The following is a 22,139-nucleotide window of genomic DNA, read 5'->3' on the forward strand; positions in this document are numbered from 1 at the left end:
AGTTAGCCAAAAAATGATAAATCAACATTTTCATGTATATTCTACTTCTATTGAATGATTTATTTATTTTTGTGTCTGTAGATCGGGTGCAAAAGCTGCATACACAGGGTGTTGTGATGACCAAAGGTTTTGAACTTCGTGCAAAATATGTTATCCATGTAAGATATGCAGAGAAACTCGACGAATGGCAAGATCGGTTCCGTAAATGTTTAGAGAAAGCAAACAAAAAGTCCTTAAAGACGATTGCCTTTCCTGTGCTGGGTACAGGTAAGATGATAAATGTATTTTGTGAAACATTCGCCATGTTGACTGTCACTTAGAGGTATTTGTATTTTCCAAATTTATTAAATGTTTGAGATTTCATTCTTAAATTTTTTATGAGATTTATTCTTAAATGTGTGAAGTTTCATTCTGGAATATATGATGCGTAATTATTTTTTGAAAATTAAATGCAGTGAATATTTTGCTGAACAACATACGCAGAATGTAATTGACCAGTCGCCGCCTGTCGTGTAAAATATTTTACAAATGCCTGCGTCATGGAAGATGGTGGTAGAAACACATCAAAATTAAATGTAAATTTAATGTCACACATGTGATATCACCTGCTAGCTGGAAATTCATGTAGTTAATACATTTTTTTTCAAATCTGAACAACACCAATTACTTTGACTTTCAAAACCCATTTAGTCAGTCTATGGATAACATTACTTTAACAAAGAACAGTGTATTGGCCACTTGAAATAATGCTAGCAATTTTAATTCTCAAGTTTGCGACAATTAGATCCCTTTTTATCAAGAAATTTTCATGGGGAGGTAGCCTTTAATCTACACTATTATATAACTTTGTAATATGGTAGGGATTAAAATCAAAGTGTTACTGTACAATAAACCGGTTTCTTCTCCCAAGTTGTGTTGTTCCAAGGTAGTGAGCCATTTTCCTTTTCTGTGTTTGTTCTCTCTTAAAAATATAGTTTTACTTTGTCTAAGCTTTTGTGTTCATATCAAATTTGTTATATTCACAACAATTCATACACTGCTGCAGAGTTTATATTCCTAAATATGCCTTTCGGAGCTTTGTTCCTGGTGTATTGTATATTAAGATTTACTGGATAAAAACACTATCAAAGAATTAACCCCTTTCATTCAGTTGTACAAAAGCAGTTTCGGACTGACTTTCTTAAAATCTTTACAACTTTTGAGCATCGTAGATTTTGCCTAATATCTCGTACATGAGTGGTAGAAAACGTGGGATTTGTTCTCATTTTAGGAAAAGGATTTACAACTTTCCACCCAGAGGCAATTGCTGGTTGTATGTTTGATGCAATCGATGACTTCATGAAGGCAAACAGGAATCCATCAATCAAGGATATTCGCTTAATTGTTTACAAAGGACAGCCCACAATGTTCACTCCAATTATGGATAAGTTGCATAAGAAAGTTCAAGACGCTGCTACAGCTTCAGGAAAAGACGGGTCGTTGGCTAAAATATTTTCTAAAAGTGAGTTTACTTCTTAAAGGGTTATAATAGGGAGTTTTGACTTATTAGTTCTATATAGTGAATTTTGTTCAGGAGACTAACCTTAAAATTTTCAGCAGAAAGGTTTACCTTTTGCAGAATTAACATCACCCATGACATATTTTAGGAATCAACATCTGATATTAGGTCCGATATTTCGTAGAATCTGAATAATCAGTTCAAAAGATATATTATATATAGATGGTGTTGACTCGTGAAGCAGAGAATAGAAAGAAAATGGTTAACTGAATTATCAGCTGGATTATATGACGTTTCGAGGGTGATTGTACAAATAATGACAATCGTGTTGGAATGTGGTACAAAGGCTTTGTGCAGACTTCAAATTTAGTTTATCACTTTAAAGTACTCGCCCTTGACTTAATACTCTTCCCCAGTCGAGGAATACAAAAGATGAACGCTGCAGATTAGTATCCCCTTGATGTGGTCTTAATAACTACAAAAGCCGCTCCAAATGCATTATTTGATAAATATTTGCACCTAGTCAGCTTCCCTTCTAAAAAGAGGAAAGGCGGGATGGTTGATTTGTACCACTTTTTCATCTCGCAGAAACTTCTGAACGATGGCACTTTTGTGAGCCGCAGCGTTGTCATGGGTCAACTGGAGACTGCGGAGATCAGTCCGAGGACGCATTTGTTTTTCTTAGCCCATCTGTCACGTAGTGACAGGGTGAGCTTTTGTGATCGCCCTTCGTCCGTGGTCGTTCCGTCCGTCGTCCGTCCACAGCTTTTTGTGAACACGATAGAGACCACATTTGCAATCAATTTTAATGAAACTTGCACACAACGTGTATTGGCATCTTTTCGAAAACTGGCCAGGTCCCACCATGGGTTCCAGAGTTATGGCCCCTTAAAGGCCAAAAATTGCTATTTTTGGCTAGTGAACACGATAGAAACGACATTTTGCAATCAACTTTGATCAAACTTGCACACAACTTGTATTGGCATAATATCTCGGTTCGTCTCGAAAACTCACTGGCCAGATCTCACTATGGGTTACAGAGTTATTGCCCCTTAAATGGTCAACATTTGCTATTTTTGGCTTGTGAACACGATAGAGACCACGTTTTGCAATCAGCTTTTATCAAACTTGCACAAAACTTGTATTGGCATAATATCTCGGTTCCTTTCGAAAACTAGCCAGGTTCCTTCATTGGTTCTAGAGTTATGGCTCCTTAAAAGGCCAGAATTGGCTATTTTGGCTTTTACAGCCATATAGAGACTTCATTTATGGTTTGATTTGATACAAACTTGCAAAATATCTTTAACAACAATACATTTTGGCAATCCGTCAGATCCAATTATGGGTTCCGGAGTAACAGCCCCTGATTCACCCCTGAAAGAGACAAAATTTGTTAATTTTTACCGTGTGAACACAATAGAAGTGACATTTTACATTTGACTTTAACCACACTTACACACAACTTAAGTCACTATAAGATCTTGGTTCCTTTCGAAAACCGGCTGGATTCCATCATACGTTCGAAAGTTACTGCACCTGAAATGCAAAATTTTCTATTCTGACCCTTTCAGCCATATAGAGGTTTCATTTATGCATTGATTTGACACAAACCTGCACAGAATATTTATCGCGATGATTCCTAGGCAAAGGTCGAAACTGGGTCATGTGGGGTCAGAAACTAGGTCACCACGCAACTCAAAGGAAAAGCTTCTTAACACTGTAGAGGCGACATTTATCTTCATGAAACTTGGTCAGAATATTTATCATCCTGATTCCTAGGCCAAATTTAAGAGATGAGCGATATAGGGTCATCATGACCCTCTTGTTTAGTGTACGCTGTAATTTCAGATTTTTGTTCGCTCTTCATAGTTACATGTATTTTCCTTACTAGTGTGTATGACTACACCTTGTACAAAATTAAAAATCTCCGAAATGGTTTAATAGTTCTCATTTAAATTTTGCAGCGTTATATAGGAGTCATTCGTGTATCATTCATGTAAAACACTAGTTTCTTGCATGTCAATTGTCTTTGTGATTAGAATTGCCCACGTACAACCATATCAATTAAATCAAAAACAATGTTTAAATACGGTATCATTTTACAGCTTTTGCAAAATATACGAAGAAGGCTATAGCTGCTGTAAGTGGCAAGGAAGAAGGTACTATATCCGAACAAGACATGCAGAAAATCCTTCAAGAAACATCGTCGATGGAAATTCAGATCTACTCAGACAGCAAGACTAATATTGAAAAGTGCAAAAAGGAACTGGACGCTAAACTAGAAAAGTTGTATACGAAGAAAAAAATCGAAAACTACAAAGAAATCGTTAAATCTCTTAAACAAGAAGAGGTACCTTTATTGTTATTAATAGATACTTATTTACCGTACCAGAAGTTTTAGTCCCATATCAGTGATTCATGGTTTGCCGCAATCAGTCAGCCCGCCCGTCACACAAAGTTCGATCCTGTAATGACTTTAAGCTATTTTGCATGAACAATAGGCACCGCTTTCGGTTTGTATGGCAAACATAAATCAAAAATATTACAAAAAAGTGGCTTCTGGTAAAATATTTAAGATATTTTGTGATGAAAATTGGTTCCCGGATTGATGGCAAAATGGAAAATAGTCAAGTTCTTTTATTTTATTGCGATGACTACAAAATTGTTTGCCATAACAGCAGGTATTCACAGATATGACAAAAGTGGATTCTTCTGTTACTTAAAGGGAAAGGCAATGTTTTTCTTATGTTAATTCGATCTGCTAGGATTTCATAAGGCATTTAAAGAAGTAGAAGAATTTTCAAAATGGGCATTTAAATATTTTATCAGAATGGCGGCCATTTTGTTTCCATTGCAACAAAAAACAAAACGGTGGATTTATTAAATTTCCAGATACATCTTTGAACTGTATTTACCTATTTCTGCAAATTTTAGATAATTTCTCTACTTCTTCCAGCAATAATGAAAGAAATTACCATGTTTACATCTTACATTCCAGATGCATACAAATTAATCTATTCACAAGGTTACATTTGTATTTTGCTGAAGAAAGAACTCAGCAGTTTGTAAATTACGTCATAAAAACAGAAGAATGTTAGCCGCCATGGTCGGCCATTTTCTAAAAGTTCAAAGTGCCATATTTTTTTGAATAGTTGACCGATTATTAAAAAATATTTTAGCGTTATGAAAGGCTTGAGGATGGCTTTCATATAAAACTAAATTATCATCAGGCATTCCTTGCGCTTTGAATAGAGTAAGATATTTTTCATGTAATTGGGTATATGAATTGCTGGCGATATTGAAAATATGTGCATCTTTCGTTGCTTCCTTTTTTGTTGCTGTGTCTATGAATGTGGTTGCTATAGCAATAAATAGTTAAAGATAGTACAAAAATTGGATCCTGCTTTAACTACGAGACATATTTTCATGTAAGTTTGATAGAAGACAAGGTGAATAATATACACGGTATTTAATCGTCTTGGTTTGTCCATTGGTATGTTCATTTTTAGCTCACCTGACATTGCTCATGGTGAGCTGTTGTGATCACGCGGTGTCAGTCGTCCGTTCGTCCGTCGTCAACAATTGTGTTTAAAAGACATCTTCTCCATAACCACTGAATAGATTTTGATGCAACTTGAAATGGATATTCCTTGGATGGTCCTCTAACAAAGTTGTTCAAACGGTTCCGCTTGGTTGGACATAGGGGCCGCCAGCGCTAAAAATAGAAACATCTTCAAACACATCTTTTCCGATTTTCAAATAATTTCACACAAATGGTCCTTATGTCCTCTACCAAGATTGTTATACGCCCGAAGGGACGTATTATGTAATGGTCCCGGTGTCCGTCCGTCTGTCCGTCCGTTAGCAATTTCATGTCCGCTCTGTAACTCTTGAACCCCTTGAAGGATTTCAAAGAAACTTGACACAAATGTTCACTACACCAAGACGACGTGCAGAGCGCATGTTTTGGATGTGTCATTTTAAGGTCAAGGTCACACTTAGGGGTCAAAAGGGCATATGAGTGTGTTTCGTGTCCACTCTGTAACTCTTGAACTGCTTAAAGGATTTCAAAGAAACTTGGAATAAATGTTCACCACACTGAGACGACGTGCAGAGCGCTTGTTTCGGATGACTAGCTTCAAGGTCAAGGTCACACTTAGGAGTGAAAGGTCATATGAGTGTGTTTCGTGATCGCTCTGTAACTCTTGAACTGCTTGAATGATTTCAAAGAAACTTGGCACAAATGTTCACCACACTGAGATGACGTGCAGGGCGCATATTTTGGATGACTCGCTTCAAGGTCAAGGTCACACTTAGGGATCAAATGTCATATATGACTTTGCTTTGTGTATATTGCTCTGCATTGCAGTGCTCTTGTTTTTTTTTATTTGGCAGATCCCTTTTTGTTCTCTTACAATATTTTTTTTGAATTACTTCCCTTTTTTATTACTATAAATAGCTTATTTTGAACATTTTTTATTATTGGCCGTAGGGAAAAACCGAGACCACTTTTCTGTGGTACAACATGGATGGTACATTCAATTTTTAGATGTATTTTGACATAACTTTACCTGGTAAGAATTTTTTTGTGGACTTAGAAATATTTTTTTTTTTTTTTTGAATTTCTTCTTTTTTGCTGTTCCTGTCCTTAGGGCTTCAACCGTCAAGTTCTTTTAATTTTTCTCCCATCCTCTGATGTAACCCTTCAGGCGTATATTGCCCCACTTGGCGGCGCTCTTGTCTAAATTATATTGATTCGTCAAAAACATTACCGCCAGAGGGCGTGGTCATTTTCCCTATATGTATATAGTGGAAACTTTAAAAATCTTCTTGTGTGAAACTACTGGCCCGATTTTGAAATAATTTTACACAAATGGTCCTTGAATTAACCTTTACAAAGATTGTTCAAATTAGTTTGATTTGTCAAAAACATGGCAGGCTGAGGGCGTGGTCACTTTTCCCTATTATATGTAATTTAAATTGTGGAAGTGCACTATTGTAATAAAACATCTTGTGTGAAAACTGCGGTGGCACCCGATTAATTTAGGAATAATTTTACACAAATAGGCCTTGTGAGACTCTCTACCAGGATTATTCAGATTATTTTGATTTGTCAAAAAACATGGCCGCCAGAGGGCGTGGTCACTTTTCCCTATACGTATATAGTGGAAACTTTACAACTCATGTGTGAAGCTGGAAGCCCGATTTTAAAATAATTTTACACAAATGGTTCTTGTGTGACCCTCTACCAAGATTATTAAAATTATTCCGATTTGTCAAAAATCATGGCTGCCAGGGGGCGTGGTCACTTTTCCCTTTATGTATACCATACTTGTCCAAATTATTGCCCCAAAGTCAAAAGATGGCCACACCCCTGTGTCTGACATGTACTTATTATAGGCTTTTATATTAGAAACTTTGAAAATCTTCTTCGCTGAATCAATAATAGCGAGAACCTTGATATTTGGCATGTGATATCAGATTTGTAATGTCTACCGTAATTGTTCAAATTATTGCCCTAGGTTCAAAAGTGTATGTGACATGTATGTAATATAGGTTAACATAGAAGAATCTTATACAAGCATACTTGAAGCCTTGTACATAGGTGAGCGCTTTAGGGTCAATGACCCTCTTGTTCTGTTTGTCAGTCACAAATAGTTTATTAGTCCCCTACTGGTTGAAAACCAGTTTCGGTGACTATAGGAATGCGCTTTTCCGTCCGTCCTCACTTTCGTGTCCGGTCAATAACTCTGTCATCCATGAAGGGATTTTAATATTACTTGGCACAAATGTTTCCCATGATGAGACAACGTGTCATGCGCAAAACCCGGACCCCTAGCTTAAAGGTCAAGGTCACAATTTGAGGTCAAAGGTCAACAGGGCTTTTTTCCTGTCCGGTCCATAACTCTGTCATCCATGAAGGGAGTTTAATATTACTTGGCACAAATGTACCTCATAATAAGACGACATGTCATGCACAACTTTCAGACCCTAGCTCAAAGGTTAAGGTCACACTTGCGGTCAAAGTTTAACATGGCATGAACAGGGTCTGTTTCGTGTCCGGTCCATAACTCTGCCATCCATGAAGGGATTTTAATATTACTTGGCATAAATGTTCCCCATGATAAAACGACGTGTCATGCGCAACACCCAGATCCCTAGCTTAAAGGTCAAGGTCACACTTGGAGATTAAAGGTTAATGGGACATTTTTTCCTGTCCGGTGCTTAACTTTGTCATGCAAAACAGGATTTGAATATAACTTGGCACAAATGTTCACCACTATAAGAGGGAGTGTCATGTACAAGAACCTGGTCCCAAGGTCGAAAGTCAAGGTCACACACAGATGCCAAAGGTTAGATACAAGAATGACTTTGTCTGGAACACTTCCTCGTGCATGGAGGGATTTTGATGTTTGATGTAACTTGGCATAAATGTTCACTATCATGAGACGAATTGTTGTGCGCAAGAACCAGGTCCCTAGGTCTAAGGTCAAGGTCACGCTTAGAGGTCAAATGCCAAATTGAAGAATGACTTTGTCCGGAGCATTTCTTCTTTATGTATGGAGGGATTTTGATGTAACAAATGTTCACCACTATGTTACATCCAAGTTTTAGGTGTATTTCGACCTATCTCTACCTGGTAAGTAGTTTTATGTGGACTTATATGGATTTTTTTTACTATGAATAACGTTACCTTTTTGATAATCAGCCAAAAATGCTATATGAAAACAGCTACAGAGTTTTATTTATACAAATTTTAATCCAAGTCTTTTGTTTATAACATACTCTATATATAGTACAATAATGTTTATACATCATTGACAGATATCAGTTCATTATGCTATACTACAGTAGAGAAAATTAGGTGCCTTCCAGTAGGGGACTTTGTATTGCATGGCAATACTTCATTCACTTGTTCTTTTATAACTTTAAAGATCATTTTGTTGAACGTGGAACATATATAGAAGGCAATATGTAGAACATGCGCACATTTTATGTTGTCAGTCTGTTCGCCCGCCGTTTTGTCCGTAAGTCAGTCACAAAAGATACGTTTACATTACAATAACTTTATATGAAACATGTTTTTTGGATGGTAGGTTATTTGGAAAAAAAGATCCTCGGATGGGGCGTATGTTCTCCGTGACGATTTAATAAAAGACAGTGTGTCTGACATCGGTCCGCTACCCCTGATTCATGTGGGGGAATTGGTAGTTACTTACGGGAGCTGGTTTATACTGGTACAGAATCCAGGATCATTGGTTAGGGTAATTACCCGTCGTAATATGACTGAAGTCCCGTTGAAAAACGATCTAAAACCTCTCCCAAATTTTGTTGTGGTGTTTTTTTCTTTTGCGTGGGTGGGGGGTGGGTATTTAGATTTTCCCTTGCTTGTGTGTACAGCTGTCCGTCCGTTTAAATGCCCATCCTTCGAGATTGGATCGTGCATATCTCAAAAAGAATTGCTCTAGAGTCCGAAAAGGTCTGTTACTCAGTGTATGAAGTTATGCTCCTGGTGTTTAATGATTTAGGAGAGCCAGAGTTATGACCCTTGACTTAGTAAAAACAAATATGCACAAAGGCATAAAGGCTTTTTGTCACGCGTTTCTTTTGTGCATTTGCATAGGGATCGCGAAAAATTGAGGAATTTATTGAGAGGATGTTGGTCACTATGAGGTTTTGGTTGCGGATTGTACTCTGCCAGACCAGGAATATGGCTCTTGACTTAAATTTGCTTATAGAGCTTTAAAGTTTATGTCGCACGCAAAAAGTTTAGATATAGGTTCACTTAACCTTATATGATTGTTATTCAGTTATGATCCTTGACTTAGTAGAAAAATATGCACGAAGTGCTTATATGTTTAGCGTTGCATATATCTTGAAAAAATTTGAAATGTGTCATAGAACCATTTTGAAATATTCAGGATTGATATTTGTGCTACCTGAGATTTATTGGATTACCATCTACCTAATACTCCAACCAAAAACTTTCCATCAGTTTCTTTGTTCATGTTAGACAGAGGTAAACATTGACAGTAACTTGTCGCTGCAAAAATTACTATAATCCGCTTTCGCGCTTTGTGTCATAAATCGATATATATGGACCCGCTAAGGTTCGACATTCGAACTCAGTGGAGATGGCGGTGGATGAGGTGAATTTGCACTGGAGCAAGAAAAATGCTTGTTGGCAGTAAGAATTTTTTCCAAACTTAAAAACCAGAGTTTTTATCAAATATATTCAAAGATAATATCATTTTTTTTATCTGAAAATCTTTGTATATACTTAAGTATTCAAAATTTAACAAGCCGACCAAGTCGTGCATTCTGTATTGAGTATTCGTCTGTGACATATGAATTAGCTAATGCAAGCTCTTTGATTAAATATCGATCTATAGAGCAATTTGACGAACTTACAGTACCGTAATTGGAACAGTAATGTAGTTTTTCTAGCATAGCATGGTATAAAATTATTTTGAGGGTTGTTGAGTTGCTTCATGATCAAGTCCGTAGAAAAAAAATTGAGCAGACGCTTGGTGCATTTTGTATATATTTGGAAAATACTTCTCCCATTTGTTGGACTTTTTATGCCCCTGAGGCGGGCAATATATTAGACTTCGTCTGCGTCCGTCTGCGTATGTGTGTATGCGCGTCCGTGTAAATTGTCTGGCCTTGCTGTACTTAACTCATCCATGAAGGGATTTTAAAAACAATATTGGCATAATTGTTCACCATGATCAGACGACGTGTCATGCGCAATACCCAGACCATTAGCTCCAAAAAGAAGGTCACTTTTAGAGGTCAGATGTTAACAGGGTTTGTTTCGTGTCCGGTCTATAACACCATTCATTTATTTCATTTCATGACGATGTGTCATGCGCAGGGTCCAGACCCCTAACTCTAGAGTCAAGGTCATACTTAGAGGTTAACTGTTAACATGGTCTGTTTCTTGTCCGCTCTACAACTCTGAATTCGATGAAGGAATTTAAAGATTACTTGGCATAACTGTTCCCTATAATGAGATAACGTGTCATGCGCAAGAACCAGATCCCTAGCATCAAGGTCAAGGTCACACTCAGAAGGTTAACATGGTCAGTTTCTTGTTGTGTCCATAACTCTGCCATGTATCAAGGGATTTGAAAATAATTTGACACAAATGTTAACCATATCGAGAAGGTGTGACGCGCATATGACCAGGGTTTCCCAGGTCAAGGTCATTCATGGTCCCAAAATGATTCCTGGCATATTTTGCGCAGACAACTGTAACATTCTCGGGCATGCTTTGGGGGCATTTGTCACTAACAGTGACAGCTCTTGTTATATAATGAATAATACCTGAACATCATGATTATGGACCTGTGTGGCTCATATGGTATTTGAATAATAATTGCTTTCAGATAAAGTGAAGATGAGAACTGTTTAGACCTAATACAAGATATAAACGGTGTGGTGGGTAGGGAAAGGGAGAAGAAGCAAAATATATAACTAGAAATCAGTGGATCTGTTTTCTGTTCTCCCCTGGACTTTAGCTTAATATCATACTATTGATAACAGATTCCAGTATAAATACTAGTATACAATTGGTGTTAATTTCAGATGCAAGAACTAGACGTAATTGCGCTAGCAAATATCAATATAGATCCACAATCAGGTGTAATAACAATAGAAGGACCAACAAAGCAAGTATCTGACGTTACACATGAGTTACAAATGAAACTCTTGAAACTAGAGCGTAAAAGGCATGATATCAAATCTGCAGAAGAGCTCTTTAAACTTGTACAGTGGCAATACGAGGAGGTTACAATGACTGAATTTAAACTAATACCATATAACAAAACCTTGAATCAGAAGATCGAACATGCATATAAAGCCAATAAGTCTGCATTCGAGTTCGAAGATGACGACGGTGATGAATTTGTGATTGACTTCAAACAGCTTATAGAATACCGGAAGTCTGATGACCAAGACAAACTAAGAGTACTGAGAAAGGATATTCTGAAATGTAGGGGTTTATTTGCATTTTCTTGCTCATATTGATTATAAGTGTTTTTAGGTTAATTATGTATTTAGTTTTGCTTATATCAGAGTTCTTCTTTGATGATAATTTACAGCTGTTGACTCGATTCTCTTCCCTATGCAATAAGACTGTCTACGAAGCACATTTGCTGTGCTAGCTTTTAGCTCACCTGAGCACGAAGTGATCAAGGTGAGGTATTGTGACCTGTCATTGTCTGGCGTCCGTCTTGCGTCATCCGTCGTCCGTCATGCGTCGTCCTTAGTCAAATTGTTACTCTTGATAATCTCTAGGTCGAAACTGGGTCATGTGGGATCAAAAAACTAGGTCAACAGGCCAGATCATAGAAAGAGTTTGTGAACACTGTAGAAGCCACAGTTGTGACCCAATCTTTATGAAGCTTGGTCAGAATCTCTAGGTCAAGTTCGAATCTGGGTTATGTGGGGTCAAAAACTAGGTTACCCGGTCAAATAAAAGGAAAAGCTTGTGAACACTCTAGAGGCCACAGTTATGACTAAATCTTTATGAAACTTGGTCAGAATATTTGTCTTGATGATCTCTAGGTAAACTTCGAAACTGAGTCATGTGGGATAAAAAAACTAGGTCAATAGGCTAGATCATAGAAAAAGCTTTTGAACACTCTAGAGGCCACAATTGTGACTCAATCTTTATGATCCCCAAGTGGTTCTGGGACGATCTGTGTATGAAAAGAATTGGAGCCACTGCCTTACCCTTGCATGATCGTAAGAGGCGACTAATAGGGTCTTAACACTTGGTTTTGTTGTAACTATGTGATTCCAGCAGGTATGCAAATGTTGGTTCCATACCTCATGTGTTGTTTTTTTTCGATGTAAATGAGATGTGAAACCAAAATTTGTAGTCCTGTTTGGCGCCACATAACCTATACTGTGTTGGTGCGCCGTAAAACCCAAATAAATAAATAAACAATCTTTACGAAGCTCGGTCAAAATGTTTGTCTTGGTGATCTCTAGGTCAGGTTCGAATCTGGGTTTTATGGGGTCAAAACCTAGGTCAGTAGGCCAGACTAAATGAAAGTCTTGTTAACACTATAGATACCACAATTAAAGTTCGAAACGCATGAGAATTGGTCAGAATGATTGTCTTGATGACCTCTAGGTCAAGCTCAAATCTTGGTCATGTGGGGTCAAAAACTAGGTCACCCGGTCAGATCAAAGGAAAACCTTGTGAATACTCTAGAGGCCACAGTTGTGACTCAGTCTTTATGAAACTTGGTCAGAATGCTTGTCTTGATGATCTCCAGGTCAAGGTTGAAAGTGGGTTATGTGGGATCAAAAACAAGGTCACTGGGCCAGATCAAAGGAAAATCTTGTTAACACTCTAGAAACCACAATTTAAGTTCGAAACTCATGGGAATTGGTCAGAATGATTGTCTTGATGACCTCTAGGTCAAGCTCAAATATGGGTCAAATCAAAGGAAAAGCTTGTGAACACTAGAGGCTACAGTTGTGACTCAATCTTTATGAAACTTATTCTGAAGGTTTAACTTGATGATCTTTAGCCCAAGTTCGAATCTGAATCATCATGGGTAAAAAACTAGGTCACCTGTCAAAATCAAAGGAACACTGTGCATGCAGTAGGGGCTGCTTTTTTCATCTGATGTGCATGAAACTTGGTCAGAAAGTTTGTCTGCATGAAATCTCTGATGAATCGTAATCTGGGTCATGTGGGGTCAAAAACTAGGTCACCAGGTCAAATCAAAGAATAAGCTTGTTTACATACTAGGGGCACATTTTTTATTCTATCTTCATAAAACTTGGTCAGAATGTTTATCATGAAGTCTTGGACGATTTCAATAAATATAGTCAAAAACTAGGTCACTAGGTTAAATCAAAGGAAAAGCTTGTATACATTCTAGAGGCCACTTTTTTGCTCCAATCTTCCCCAAACTATGTCAGAATGTATGTTTTCATGAAATTTTAAACAAGTTCGAATCTGGGTCATGTGGGATAATAAACTAGGTCACTAGGTCAAATCAAAGAAAATGTTTGTTTACTCTCAAGAGGCCACGTTTTTGGTCTAATATTTATGAAAATTGGTCAGAATATTTGTCTCCGTAAAATCACTAGGTGTAACATGTTTACACTGTTATGGTGTGTTACTCAGGTGAGCGACCTAGGGCCATCTTGGCCCTCTTGTTTAACGATGCGGAAATCTAAACACAGGAGTTTTAAGATAAATAAAATCATACTTATTTTCTGTCATGTAGCAATTAACTGACAAATTAGCTCAAATAAAACATCCAAAATTAAAAATTAATGATGAATGTAGAGTTTTCTGACTAGTTTTCCCTGGTTCCCTAGCGGGAAAGGAGATGGTTATCTGAGTAGAAGGTCACATTATTTTCTGCATCTGGAAAACCAGTTCCAAGACATCATGCGAATTTATAAACTGTATGCGCTTTTATTAGCTCACATGAGCCAAAGGCTCATGGTAAGCTTTTGTTATCGCTCAGTGTCCGTCGTGCGACGTGCGACGTGCGACGTGCGTCGTCCGTCCGTCAACATTTTCTTAAACAATCTTCTTCTTGAAAACCACTGGGCAGAATTACACTAAACTTCACAGGAATAATCCTTATGTGGCCCCCTTTCAAAATTGTTCAAAGAATTGAATTCTATGCAGAACTCTGGGCCTTTGATATTTGGTATGTAGCATTGGCTTGTGGTCCTCTACCAAAATTGTTCAAATTATAACATGGGGTGAAAAGAGGCCCTGCCCCGGGGGTCCCAATTTTATATATACTTGTATAGGAAAAAACTTTAAAAATCTTCTTGTCTGAATCTGCAAGGCCTGGGCTTATGATATTTGGTATGTAGCATTGCCTTGTGGTCCTCTACCAAAATTGTTCAAATTATAACCCTGAGATGAAAAGAGGCCTTGCCCCGTGGGGATCTCAAGTTTTACATATATATAGTAGGAAAAAACTTTAAAGATCTTCTGGTCTGAAACTGCAAGGCCTAGGCTTTTCATATTTGATATTTTGCATTGTCTTGTGGTCCTCTACCAAATTGTTCAAATTATGCCCCTGGGGTGAAAAGAGGCCCAGCCCTGGGGGTCTCTTGTTATATGAGTTATATAGGAATAAATACTTCAAATATTATCAAATCATATTTCCTAGACTGCTAATTATAATTACCTGATGACCCCAAGTGATTAGGGGTCACTTGACTGTGACCTTGACCTACTGACCTACTTTCTTGTTTTTTTGAGATACAGCCTTGACATTTGGATGACATGTACAGGTTTGCACGCCGATCTTAAATCTGACTTTCAGTGACCATGAATGTGACCTACTGACCCACTTTCTAAATTCTAATATTTTAGCATCAGTTTGCCATTTTAAACATGTGGCTCTTATTACTCAGGTGAGCGCTTCAGGGTCATCATGACCCTCTTGTAATTTTAATATCTTTGGAAATGTTTCCGTTATTTTAACGGTAGCCAAGGATAATGACCTTATATGTCTGCCAGTGTCAGTTGTTTTTCTAACAGTCGGTACACCGCGGATAAAAAAACTATTTTTCACTCTCCATTGCCACTCCGGAAATGCAGAATTGCACAGGCAGGCATGAAAGATCAACATAACTACTTCAAAGATACTTTTAATAGTTATTAAAACAAATAATTACTATTGTTTGTTCGTAACAAGTTTACTGTCAAATTTCAGCTGCTGCGTCAGCTCTTCCTGAGGAATGGGCAGCCATGAAAGACAATGAAAATATCAAAGTTGTATCAATTCCGAATACAGACCAGACCTATCTAGATATTTCAAACAGGTTCCTTACAGAAGTTAAGACTGGATCATACGCACACAGACTTAATTTTAATCCAAACAATTTGCAAGTGAACAAGGTGAATATTAGCATACTAGTGTAACAGTTAAACCATCCTCAATGCGAGTTCATATTACTGAAATTCTGTCATATTGCGTAACCGTCATATTCAGTATTATATACATTTCACCCATGTGCAAAATGAATGAATTCTTCATTGTAAAGGGACTAAAGGTATAAAAGTAGTAGTAAACTTTGAACATTACAGGGAAAGGCAATGTTGTTTTGATGTTAATTCCATCTGCTGGGATTTCTCTAATCATTTAGAGAAGTGAAAGAATTTTCAAAATCGACTTAAAAATGAGAAAGTTATGAGCATTTAAATATTTCATCAACTTGGCGGCCATTTTGTTTCCATGGCAACAAAAAACAAAATGGCGGATTTATTAAATTTCTAGACACATTTGAATTGTATTTACTTATTTCAGTAAAATATTTTCTCTATTTTTTCCAGCTAAACTGAAAGAAATTACCATGTGTTGCATCTTACACTCAAGAAACATATTAAATTAATCTATTTTAAAGGTTATTAGCTAAGTAAGGAATTCAACAGTGTTTAAATGACGCCATAAACACACAACGGCTGCCTCCATGATCAGCAATTTTCTTAAATTTCAGACTGCCATATCTTTTTCAATAGTGGTCCGGTTTTAAAAATTCTTTCAGCATTATGAAAGTTTTGAAGATGACTTTTATATGAAATAGACTTATTGTCAGGCTTTTCTTGTCCGTTAAATAATAAAAGCTAAAAAATTCTTCCTGAGAGCTGTCTTAAATAAAACACAACAGCATTTGAATGACATATAAACCAGCGATTTAGTTTTGCGATTATTTCTAGTTCTTTTTATGCCCCCCTCCGAAGAAGGAGGGGTATATTTTTTTGCAGATGTCGGTCGGTCGGTCGGTATGTAGACCAATCCGTTTCCGGATGATAACTCAAGAACGCTTGGGCTTAGGACCATGAAAGTTCATAGGTTGGTTAGTCATAACCAGCAGATGGCCCCTATTGATTTTGAGGTCAGTAGGTCAAAGGTCAAGGTCACAGTGACCCAGAACAGTTAAACAGTTTCCGGATGATAACTCAAGAACGCTTGGGCCTAGGATCATGAAAGTTGATAGGGTGGTTGGTCATGACCAGCAGATGACCCCTATTGAGTCTGAGATTAGTAGGTCAAAGGTCAAGGTCACAGTGACCCAGAACAGTTAAACGGTTTCCGGATGATAACTCAAGAACGCTTGGGCCTAGGATCATGAAAGTTGATAGGGAGGTTGGTTTTGAGGCCAGTTGGACAAAGGTCAATGTCACAATGACCAGGAACAGTTTAACGGTTTCCGGATGATAACTCAAGAATGCTTTGGCCAAGGATCACGAAAGTTGGTAGGGAGGTTGATCATGACCAGCAGATGACCCCTGTTGATTTTGAGGTCAGTAGGCCAAAGGTCAAGGACACAGGGGCATGGAACAGTAAAACCGTTTCCAGTCGATAACTTGAGAACACTTGGACATAGGATCACGAAACTTAATAGGGAGGTTGATCATGACCAGCAGATGACCCCTATTGATTTTGAGGCCAGTAGGTCAAAGGTCAAGGTCACAATGACCTGGAACAGTTAAAATGTGTCTGGACGATATCTTGAGAATGCTGCTAGGGCCTAGGATCGCGAAACTTAATAGAGAGGTTTATCATGACCAGCAGATGAACCCTATTGATTTTGAGGTCAATAGGTCAAAGGTCAATGTCACTTTGACCAAGAACAGTAGAACTTTTGTGCACAGTGACCACATAATTTCTGTTCCTTGTGCAATTACTGAATGCAACAAGGGGGGCATTTCGTTTCTACGAGCTCTTGTTTAACAGTAGATACTTAAAAAACAGGATGCAGTTTCACGGATACTATAAGTTGTGAGGATTTTGACTCGTTTCATAACCTCAAACAAGCAGATTTGATCAAACCGCGTCTACTAATATTTTGCTACCTTCAAATGACCGTATATACATATTCAAGTCTTTGTTTAATCTGTTTGAAGTACACTATTTCTATGTGTCTTTAACAGATTGAAAGGATACAAAACAAGACACTGTACCAGCAATACCAGGCAAAGAGAAGACAAATGACTGAGCAGAAACCTAACCTGCCAGCAAACATGCCCATTGAGAGAGAGTTATGGCACGGGACCAAGTATGATGCAGTTACAAGTATACAGATGCACGGCTTCAACAGGAGCTACAGTGGGAATGCAAATGGTAAGCCTGTTTAAACGCCTCACTATTTAGCTTCCAGATACAAAGTGTATCGGGCTCTATTGACATCCGTCTGTCGGTCCTAAGCCCTTTCCAGAGGCTTCTTCTGAAACCATTTGATGGAATTTCAATTAACTACATAAATACTTTAATGATCATAATACGACAAACCCGTATATGATCAGGATCACTAGGTGCAAGGTCAATGTCGTTCTTTAGAGTTAAACATTAAATTGCCTGATTTCGTGTCCGCTCCATGTCTTCTCAATCGCTGGAATAAGTTTCATATAAATACTACACAAATATACAACGAGAATCACGCATAACCCAGGTCAATAAGTCCAAGTTTAGTGTCACACTTTGCTGTGAAAATTCTTTATTTTGTGTCCGCTTCATATCTGATAAATCGTTAGATTTTTTAACCAGGTATCAGTATCAGTTGTTAATTTCATCAAGACAACGTGGTGTGCATGATCAAGGGCACAAGGTCCTAGGTCAAAGTCACACCCGGAAGTCAAAGGTCATGGACACTATATTTTACTTTCCGTCGTTTATATGACAGAAAAATTGTTGAAAAAGACGTTAAACCCGAACACACACATATTTAACTTTCCCTGTATCAAAGTTAGTGATAGTTCTAGTTTCTGTTATTTTTAGCTCACCTTTCACGAAGTGGCAAGGTGAGCTATTGTGACCGCTTGATGTCCGTCGTGCGTCGTCCGTCGTCCGTCAACAATTTCTAAAAAAATCTTCTTCTTGAAAACCACTGGGTAGAATTACACAAAACTTCACAGGAATGATCCTTGGGTGGCCCCCTTTCAAATTTGTTCAAAGAATTGAATTCCATGCAGAACTCTGGTTGCCATGGCAACCGAAAGGAAAAACTTTAAAAATCTTCTTGTCCAAAACCATAGGGCCTAGGGCTTTGATATCTGGAGTGTAGCATCATCTGGTGGTCCTCTACCAAAATTGTTCAAATTATACCCCTATGGTCAAATATGGCCCCGCCCCAGGTGTCACATAGTTTATATAGATTTATATAGGGAAAACTTAGAAAATCTTCTTGTACAAAACCATACGGCCTAGGGCTTTGATATCTGGAGTGTAGCATCATCTAGTGGTCCTCTACCAAAATTGTTCAAATTATCCCCCTAGGGTCAAATATGGCCCCGCCCCGAGGGTCACATAGTTTATATAGACATATAGGAAAAATACTTGCAAAATTATCTGATCCTATTTCCAAGACTTTAATAATAATTACCTGATGACCCTAAGAAGTATGATGTCACTTGACTGTGGCCTTGACCTGCTGACCTACTTTTTTGTTTTTTAGCTCACCTGAGCACAAAGTGCTCAGGGTGAGGTATTGTGATCGCTCACCGACCGGCGTCCGTCCGTCCGTCCGTCGTCCGTCCACACTTTCCTTTAAACAACATCTCCTAAACCAACAGGCCAATTTTGATGAAACTTCACAGGGATGTTCCTTGGGTGGTCTTCTTTAAAACTTATTCAAAGAATTGAATTCCATACAGAATTCTGGTTGCCGTGGCAACCAAAAAGAAAAACTTTGAAAATTTTCTTGTCTAAAACCGCAAGCCGTAGAGCCTCTATATTTGGCGTGTAACATCATCTAATGGTTCTCTATGAAGATTGTTCAAATTATGCCCCTGAGGTGAAAAGAGGCCCCGCCCCGGGGGTCCCACATTTTACATAGACATATAGGAAAAAAATTTAAAAATTTTCTTGTCTAAAACCTAAAGACCTAGGCATTTGATATTTGGTATGTAGCATTGCCTTGTGGTCCTCTACCAAGATTGTTCAAATTTTTACCCTGGGGTGAAAAGAGGCCCTGCCCCGGGGGTCCCAAGTTTTACATAGTCTTATATAGGAATTTTTTTAAAAATCTTCTTGTCTGAAACTGCACGGCCTAGGCTTTTGATATTTGGTATGTTTCGTTGCCTAGTGGTCCTCTACCAAGATTGTTCAAATAATGCCCCCGAGTTGAAAAGAGGCCCCACCCAGGGTGTCCCAAGTTTTACATAGACTTATTTAGAAAAAAACTTTAAAAATCTTCTTGTCTGAAATCACAAGACCTAGGCCTTTGATATTTGGTACGTAGCATTGCCTTGTGGTCCTGTACCAAGATTGTTCAAACTATGCCCCTGGGGTGAAAAGAGGCCCTGCCCTAGGGGTCCCAAGTTTTACATAGACTTATATAGGAATTATTTTAAAAAATCTTCTTGTCTGAAAATTCAAGGCCTAGGTCTTTGATATTTGGTATGTAGCATTGCCTAGTGGATCTCTAACAAGATTTTCAAATTATGTCCCTTGGGTGAAAAGAGGCCCAGCCCCAGGGGTCACTTGTTATATGAGTTATATCAAGCATGTATGTCTCTGAAAGTTTAGTGTCATCTGTGAATGTGTTGATAAGTTTAAAATGTTAAATTGTCTATAAATAAAAAAATATTAATTGATAAATGAAGTCATATTTGAGTCAAAAAGGTCTGCAATGTTTAAAATTTTGCTTGCCATAGAAATGATATCCTGTTGGTTATGAACAGTCACCCTCTGGATTATCACTGAACACAGTTATTATTGGCAGTAACACAGATCTGATTAAGTATTGCATATGTTCTCTTCCACTCAGGTGAGCGATTTAGGGCCATTATGGCCCTCTTTTTAGCTCACCTGAGCACAAAGTGCTCAGGGTGAGGTATTGTGATCACTCACCGTCCGGCGTCCGTCCGTCCGTCCGTCCGTCGTCCGTCCGTCCGTCCGTCGTCCGTCCGTCCGTCCACACTTTCCTTTAAACAACATCTCCTCCTAAACCAACAGGCCAATTTTGATGAAACTTCACAGGGTTGTTCCTTGGATGGTCTTCTTTAAAAATTATTCAAAGAATTGAATTCCATACAGAATTCTGGTTGCCATGGCAACCAAAAGTAAAAACTTTAAAAATCTTCTTCTCAAAAACCAGAAGCCCTAGAGCTTAGATATTTGGTGTGACGCATTGCCTAGTGGACCTCTACCAAGTTTGTTCAAATCATGACCCCAGGGTCAAAATTGACCTCGCCCCGGGGGTCACTTGATTTTACATAGGAAAATCTTAAAAAATCTTCTTCTCAAAAACCAGAAGCCCTAGAGCTTAGATATTTGACTTGTAGCATTGCCTAGTGGACCTCTACTAAAATTGTTCAAATCATGACCCCGGGGTCAAAATTGACCTCGCCCCAGGGGTCACTTGATTTTACATAGGAAAATCTTCAAAAAATTTCTAAAAATAAACCAGAAGGCTTAGAGCTTAGATATTTGACATGTAGCATTGTCTAATGGACCTCTACAAAATTTGTTCAAATCATTACCCCCGGGTCAAAATTGACCCCACCCCAGGGGTCACTTGATTTTACATAGGAAAATCTTCAAAAAATTTCTAAAAATAAACCAGAAGGCTTAGATCTTAGATATTTGACATGTAGCATTGCCTAGTAGACTTCTACAAAATTTGTTCAAATCATTACCTCCGGAGTCAAATTGACCCCACCCCATGGGGTTATTTGTTTAGCTTTAGCAAAGAATTTTTTTCAAGAAAGCAATTAAACTCAGGTGAGCGATATAGGGCCATCATGGCCCTCTTGTTAAGATACAGCCTTGAAATTTGGATGACATGTACAGTTTTGCACACCGATAATAAAACTGAATTGCATTTACTATGAATGTGACCTACCGACTTTTTTAATATTTTAGCATCAGTTTGACATTTGAAACGTGTTGCTCATATTACTCAGGTGAGCGATTCAGTGTCATCATGACCCTCTTGTTGTGTCATATGTGATGACATGGCTCATGCATCATTTGTCATAGTTTTTATCATAACGAAGATGACCCTGCTTTGTCATAGTTCTTATCGTCACTTCATACTTCATTTGTTTACTTCATATAGATATGCACTGTTTCTCTATTATTTTTTTTTCAATTCAAGAATGATTCTACATTTTATTTGCTTTTTTAAAACTATTTTTAATTTTTTATTTCATTTTCTAGGTGATCCATGGTACGGAGAAGGGGTATATTTTGCTGGTAATGCGTCATATTCCGCACGAGGTTGGCTGTCTGGTGCTGGCGCCGGTAGCAAGGGATACATGTTTCTTGTCAAAACTTTGTCTGGTAAGTGTTCTGTAACTATGTTACTTTGCAACACTTCTGAATTATGAACCCTTGAAACAATTAATAAGAACTCCTCTAGAACAGATCTTGTAACGTCACTTCTTTCATATATACCTTTTGGAAACCAAGCTAAGACGATGATTTTAGTGAAGTTCATGTTTTTATCACTAATGAAAACGTTAATCATTTAGGAAATGCAAAAAATAAAAAAAAATCCTACGGTAATATTCATTTTTAGAAATAGTTAGCTAAACAAGCTATATCTGACAGCAACTGTCTTTTCATGACGTTTTCATGCTCGCACCTTTTATTTCTGTATACTTGACAAAAACCGTTAAACATTCAGTTTCGGC

At 37.9% G+C, this 22,139-nt stretch overlaps 1 protein-coding gene across 1 annotated transcript in view; it reads left to right on the top strand.

Annotated features, from left to right (window-relative positions):
* LOC123547472 (protein mono-ADP-ribosyltransferase PARP14-like) overlaps positions 1 to 22,139 on the top strand; it is a 111,068-nt gene that overhangs the window by 80,052 nt on the left and 8,877 nt on the right. The window contains exons 22-28 of the mRNA XM_053551711.1: positions 82 to 267; positions 1,271 to 1,501; positions 3,604 to 3,848; positions 11,090 to 11,495; positions 15,214 to 15,398; positions 17,436 to 17,625; positions 21,664 to 21,786. Of these exons, the coding sequence (XP_053407686.1) occupies positions 82 to 267; positions 1,271 to 1,501; positions 3,604 to 3,848; positions 11,090 to 11,495; positions 15,214 to 15,398; positions 17,436 to 17,625; positions 21,664 to 21,786 (1,566 nt within the window). The remainder of the gene's footprint in view (positions 1 to 81; positions 268 to 1,270; positions 1,502 to 3,603; positions 3,849 to 11,089; positions 11,496 to 15,213; positions 15,399 to 17,435; positions 17,626 to 21,663; positions 21,787 to 22,139) is intronic.

This window comes from Mercenaria mercenaria, chromosome 9 (genome assembly GCF_021730395.1).
Source record: "Mercenaria mercenaria strain notata chromosome 9, MADL_Memer_1, whole genome shotgun sequence".
NCBI classification, from domain to species: Eukaryota; Metazoa; Mollusca; class Bivalvia; order Venerida; family Veneridae; genus Mercenaria; species Mercenaria mercenaria.